The 7,216-nt window shown below is 39.7% G+C and overlaps 1 protein-coding gene across 1 annotated transcript in view; it reads left to right on the top strand.

The window, feature by feature from the left end:
• Window positions 1-251: 251 nt before the first annotated feature.
• The window catches only part of VEZT (vezatin, adherens junctions transmembrane protein), a gene marked incomplete in the record, with an annotated part of 850,549 nt that continues 843,584 nt past the window's right edge, over window positions 252-7,216 (top strand). The window contains 1 exon segment of the mRNA XM_044087638.1: window positions 252-421. Within this exon segment, the coding sequence (XP_043943573.1) occupies window positions 386-421 (36 nt within the window).

The raw sequence follows: 7,216 nt of genomic DNA, 5'->3' as shown, positions 1-7,216 counted from the left end.
TCCTTTTAGTAAATCTTCCTTTCCTTCTCAAAGCTGGCTGCACACCATTGCCACTAGGGGGAACCAAAGAACTGATTCTTGGTCCCTGTCTGATAAGGACAGAATCACCAATAACAGACACATCTCGTCTCCGCCTTTACCACCCTAGCCTCTCCATCAAACAGTCTGTTAAATTTGACTCCTCCCATATTTCTTCCAGACCCAAGCATAGGGATTCATATTTACAATGGGAAAATACTGTAGGACGAGTTTAGTTCTGTACAGAGTTGCATTGTGGGGCTTGTAGTTTACGAATGACGTTACTGTTGTAGCTTCCGCTCGATGCCGGGCCCGTGGACTTCATTTCCCATACTGCTAAACGGTTGGGCATGTATGGCGGAGAGCAATGACTGAGGAGTTTGATGAAGAGGTGGTGTTTCAGGTGGGTACTACTGAGTTAATTTTGATTTTGTAAGAAAGTGTATCATTTTTTGTAGCTATTCTCTTTTCTAAATTTGCAGGAGAGTCCTTTATGCCTGATTCTGCCTTTTTTGACTCTTAACAGGTGCAGGAACTGCTGTAGTATTTTATTCAGTATTCCTCATCAATGCTCATTTGGATAGAAGACTTGTATTAGTATAGATAAATTTGTAGCTGTTGTAGACCTCTTGGAAATTTTGTATTTGGTAATTAATAACCTTTCATTTTCTTGCTGTTTGTTGACTTCCCTGCTTACGTCTGAGTGAACATATTTCTTATTGGTGGCTACTCTTGCCCAGCGATTTCGTAATTCTTCTGGTGTGCTTGTCAACCTTTTTTTAATCAGAATTTGGGTAGCATTGTGGCGGTTAGACGGAATGTCTTATTCACTAACGAGTAATGTGGAGCGTGAGAGTATCGAAGGTTTATATGTGTAGCTGTTACAACATAATTGGTTATTGTGCACCTGCCATTGCTTTTCTGTGTATTTGACAGGCCATATAAGTGATGCCTAGTATTGGATGTGACTACTGAGTAGTATGTTATTTTGGAACCAAAATGAATGGAAAGTCCTACGCCAGTCCACACACACACACACACACACCTATATATATATATATATATATACACACACATATATATATATATATATATATATATATATATGTATATATATATATATATATATATATATATATATATATATATATATATATATGTGTGTGTGTGTGTGTGTGTGTGTGTATAGACTGTTGAGGGATTGGTATGTAGAAGGTACCGGGTGGGGTGGAAAGGGAATGCTACTGTATAAAGTATAAGCTTTTTGATTGATATTTAGTAGTCTCTGTGTGTATTTGCTGTGTAAGTTCAGTTGAGGTGCTGTGGCCACGACTTAAACTATTTTAAAATTGTGTATAACACTTATTTTGATCAGTCAGCACTGAAAAATGTCATTTTAATGATTACAGTTTCTGATATTTCTCTTGTTACTCTCAATATCACTACATGTGTTATGATTTTTAGCAACATGCAGTGGAGTAATGTTCAATTATCTCCCTTTCAGCTTCTGAATGGAGAAGTCAAGTCCAGAGACTGTATTTTCCCTTCCTTTGCCAGTGGTCTGCTAATATGAATTTATAGGTTCATATACTGTTAGCCCAAGAGCCATTTTAAGTATAGACAGGCTTACCACAAATTTACCAAATTATTGCCAACAAGTCAATACCCCATGGAATTTTTGGTTGTTTTATAGGCCTTGTGCATATCAGAGATTCACAAGCTGCACCTGTTGATTAGGGACTGCAATGCCCCTGCTATGGGCCAGTAATTAAAGAGCCTTAATCCTCACCGTCACTGATGGACGTTCACTTGGAACAAACATAGAAAAGCACAGTATTTCCAGATGCAGCTCTCTGCTCCAAGCACAGTTTTCTTAGGAGCAGACAGGGAACACACACATGTCTTGGGGCTGGGTTTCCCTCTCTCTCACCAGGCCCCAAATAAGACTTCTTACTGATCACAGCTGTAGAGGTGAGTCCTCAGCTGAGTGTTCCAAGCCAAGTCCTCCTTCACCCTCTCTGTGAAACCAGTGCTGTGTGTCCCTGTCCCAAGTAGCTGACGCACACTGTTTGAGATTTGATTTTCACACGCACCTGGAAAAGGCTGGCACAAACTTACCAGCTATGCCCCTCTCCCCAGGCTATAAGGTAGATACTGCCACCAGAACACTCCAAAACCATCTACTCTAAGGCTGTTACCAGGGTATCCAAGTATAGTAGGTACAATTAATAGAAATGCAAATGGTAGTGTTTGACCAATGTACCAAGGCTTTCAGGAGCGGCCACAGTGTCGCCAAATAAATGTAAGTACTCTCAAAGGTTAAAATATTCTCTAAAAGACCAATCACAATGAAAGGTTTAAATGTATTTAATAAAAAAGACAAAAGAACATGAAAATAATGAATATCTATTTACAATAAACACCAGAGTTTCAATCACAGGAAATATTAAACATAATACAGATGGATGAATTCACACACTTACAGAAAAAAGCAGTACTTGAGTAATCTCACTGTATTTTCCTGACTGATCTAAAGAATTACTATTCCCTGGTTATTTACTGAGGCAAGGCAAGATTAAATGGGTGAGTGGTCTTCCTTCTTCGTCAGGTTTCAAAAACAGACTGCCCTGAGACTTCTGTCTCATGTAGTATTAAAACAAAACATTTCAGTGTTAGATTACAGAGTGATATCTCGTAAATCTGGTCATCTGACTTCTAGTTCCCACACTACCTGTTTTACTACAAACTGAACCCAAATCTAGGACGCGTGTTATCACACACACACACACAGCTTTAAGATGTGCTACTACCCTTTTAAAAACTTCCACCCTTCCAGGGTAGCAAATAGTTCACCCCTAAGGGCAATACAGTAGGATTCCTACTCCTGGTTTTCACAGACTTTTTGTCTGTTTCTTACAGTACTGATTGCAGCCAATATTTATGGCCTAAACCAGGTAATTTAATTTCAGACTTTTTCAAAGTTAGCTGGACTGAGATTAATCTATTCTCGTCTCTTCTCTTTTTTTCTCTTCCCTTCCAGTATATTTCACCACCAACCCCACATCTTCTCCCACCCTTTCTACCCCTATTAAGCAAAATAATCCCGCTAACAATTCATTCTCTCCAGCACCCACAAAATTTATTACTAAACTCCTCAAAAAGCTAAAACCCACCGCACTGGCAGCAGACAAACTTCCTGCAGATTTCCTTCAACTCTCAGCTGAAACCATATCTTACCCCATATCTGTCCTCATAAATAGATCCATATCTGAATGTAAAGTACCTAACCTGTGGAAAATATTCCATATTATCCCACTCCACAAAGGTGGCAACTCCCTAGAGCTCAGCAACTACTGCTCAATCGCAATTTTATCACCATTATCAAAAATACTAGAAAGAGTAGTACATTCACAACTAATGCAATGCCTCCTATAAAATAACCTTGTATCATCATCTCAACATGGCTTTCGACCCTCCCATAGTACCACAATAGCCCTACTCTCTTACACCAACATAGTCAACACCCATAGAAACAATGGACAGTTTGTATCCTCTGTATTCTTAGACTTATCAAAAGCATTTGATATGGTCAACCACAGCTTGCTGCTCAAAACTCTGTCTACCCTTAACCTTACCTCCCCCACTATATCGTGGTTCAACAGCTATTTATCAGGCTGACAACAAGCAGTTCTGTGGCAGGACATACGATCCTCCCTCCTACCAGTATCCATAGGTGTCCCTCAAGGTTCGATTCTTGGTCCTTCACTGTTCTCCATATTTACAAATCAGATAGCTGTATTCTCCCCCTCTGCCTCTGTAGTTCAATATGTTGATGACACTACTGTCATATGTGCCGCCCCAACCTTAAGCGAACTACAAACAGTAACACAACACAACTTTACATTGGCTGAAGCATGGTTTTCTAGCATTAAACTTATACTCAATCCCAAAAAAACAAACCTAATTCTCTGCCCTCCTGGTAGATCTTCTGCACTAAATGTTTTCAACATAAACTCCAAGGATAATACCCTAATGACCCCTACATCACACAGCAAACTCTTAGGAGTAGTAATTGATAACAAACTTAAATTTGACATACACATAGCCCAAACAATCAAAACAGTGCACAAAAAGCTTGGTCTATTGTATAGGAACAGGCAATTCATGACCGACCATACCAAAGCCACTATTGCTAGAACTCACCTACTATCCACCATACTGTATGCCTCTCCAATCCTGACGAATCTTCGCCACAGCGAATAAAACAAAATGACAGCTTGCTATAACAAGATTGCCAGGTTTGCTACAGGCGCCTCTAATAGGGACCATCACTGTCATTCCATCAAACAGCTCAAATGGCTGAGTTCCCCCATCTACTTCTTACTACACAGCTCTTCACAGTCCACAAACGGTACTACCTCCCTGACAAAACCCCCATACTACAAAATCTAATACAACCCTACACCACTACCCGAGTCTTAAGATCAACAAACCAAAATCTCATAAATGTCATCAAACATAAAAATGAAGCTGGTAAAACTCTCTTTGCTTCTACAATAGCAAAAACCTGGAATTCACTTCCAAATCACATAACTTCTACATGCTCTGCCCCACAATTTAGGAAACTACTCAAAACCCACTATTTTAGCAACTGTCTGTGCCCATGCTCCCCCAGGCTAATCCACTATATTGCAGTCATACAAGGATACTGTCAAGGATGACTCAGTACTGCCTATCCTCTAGATTTCTTTTCTTTCCTACAAATGCTTTATTTCAATGGTAGTAACTTTTATATGTCTGTAACTAATTACTAAATACATTCATATATGCTAGTTGTTTGCCTTAAAACCACAGCTATGTGATGTACATAAGCATGTTGAAACAATATTGGATATTATTTTATAAGTGTCTATTAAGAATACAGGGGTGTTTCTTATAAATTTGTTTAGCAATTCTTTTAAGTGGAGCTTTTCTCCCCGGGCCTCCGCTGAAAATGGACCTGTGTCCAGTTGGGATTTCCCGGTCATCAAATGAAAAATAAATAAATATTCATTTCAGCAGTTACAATGCAGTCTGACCTACAAGTGTATTTTTCTGTCCAGCAGGATCCACTGTTGGATCCACTGTTATATTTTTAACACAAGCAGCTTTACAAATACATTTTCAGCACAAGCACCTGTACAAATAAATCAGTTTGATATAAAAATGACATTTATTTTACAAAATTCCAGCTAGGTATGCTGGCATATGTTGCACATCCACTGCCTTACTTCTCCTGGCATAGCTGTCAATACCGCATATCATCCAAGGGACAAAGGTACCAAACCCTTGGGAAGATTTGAGATTTTCCATCCATTGTTCCAAGTTGCATTTGAATGGGTTTGGGTATGTGCTCTGTTTCACATGGATGGGAAGTCTGTTCAAGAGAAGGGGTAATCTTTGAGATGCATACCTGCCCCTCCAACATATCCTATTTGTCACAGATGAGGATTAGGTCCTTAGAGCGTGTATTTTTGAAGCTATTGGTTTTGCAGATGTGCTGCAGATCCATCGGTGTGGGATCAGAGTATGCCTTGAAAGTTGGACATGAATCACTGCACAGTAGTTGAAGATAGAGTTCAGTGATAGGGTTTTGGCACAGTTCACATAGGACTTGTTCACTCCTGTATTCTTTTTGAGAGGAATCTCTGTGGTGTCTTATGCTATTTGAAAGTGCCTTGTCAGGTACATGACGAAGGGTGCATTGTACACGATTGGTCTGATGAAAGGCAAGTACAGCAGAACAGTGACTTCTTTGGACCTGGATACCATGCCCTCACATATAAATCATGCAATGTAGAAAGATTTTTCTCTCCACAGTAGGAACCATGGTGGTCAAAGGTCAGGTTACTGTTGACCTGCGATCCTTGACCCCCAGGTCTGTTTCTAGGGGTGTGTTATCAATGTGGTAATTTCCAGGACTGTCCGTCTTTCTCGGTGAGCCATCTGGCTATTTATTGGGTGACATATGTTAATGCCTGAGTGAGGTATTGTCAAACGTCTTCGCCAGGCTGAAATTGGCATTGTGCACTGTTTTGCCCTCATCCATTGCTTTAGTGACTTTCTTCAAGTTTCCTGGATTAAGCAGCATGACCTGCTTTTGACTAAACCTGACCAAGTAGATTCCATCATCTGTAGATTTCCGATGTCTTTGTGAATCAAATCCATGACAGTTGTTTCCATGGCTGTTCATATGAGACAAGTCAGACTTATGGATCTGTAGTTTCTTGGTTCAGTGAATGCCCCCCCCCCCTTCTGTGTAGAGGGATAACTTTTGCAGTCATCCGTTTGTTTGGCACAACACATGCCTGGAGCAGTTGTTACACAGGTTCTAGCACGTCTGACGGGTCATGTATCAGGACCTGTCAAAGCAGTGTTTTTGGCTTTAGAGAGAACAGTGACAACCTGCTCCCTAATGATAGTTGATTGAGAAATGGTGGAGGTGATTTCCTGTGGGAGACTTAAGTGATCTGCTTCAAGTCTTTCTATATTGGAGGGGATCTCACTTTTGTAAAAAGATATGCATATGCACTTTTAAACTGCTACAAAAAAATAAATTGCTTCTCAAAAGAAGAGGCCCTGATTTGTTGACCAGCAAGGGCAAAGGTGCTAGCAATGCTTCTTGCAGTTACTAATACTCTAGCAAGCAGTCTAACTTTGTATTTAGCTATTTTACTGAAGAAATGTGGGGTCAGCACCACAGATGTTCATTTTATTAGGGAGGCTTACATTATTGAGAACTAATAAAAAAGTAACATAAAGCAAATCACAGGCAACAGTACACACCACAAATAAAGGGTAACATAAGCTTTAGACAACACCTGGCCTGTCAAATTTTCACATATCACACAAAGCGTTCTGTCTTATTTTTTGTTTAGGTTTATTTTGAAAGTACATGTCCCCCATCCAGAAATCTTCTTGTTGCCTCACTGTGGTGTCTTGCAGACTCTCTCCCCCTTCTTCCTTGAATGCAAAATAAAAAGGTTTATTCTGTACAGAAACTTGCAACTATCCATTTTGCTTACTCTTCTCCTTCCCTTTTGCACCTTAACATTCTTCATAGATTTTCTTTCCACTAATTTACCCCGGGAAAATCCTTTCATTTAATTATTCTTTCAGTGCATTTTAGAATTGTGGGTTAGTCTTAGTTTGTCATAAG

The sequence above is a fragment of the Protopterus annectens genome, chromosome 11.part0 (assembly GCF_019279795.1).
Source record: "Protopterus annectens isolate FY-2018-M chromosome 11.part0, PAN1.0, whole genome shotgun sequence".
Classification (NCBI taxonomy): domain Eukaryota; kingdom Metazoa; phylum Chordata; order Ceratodontiformes; family Protopteridae; genus Protopterus; species Protopterus annectens.
This window is presented reverse-complemented; position numbering and strand designations above follow the sequence as displayed.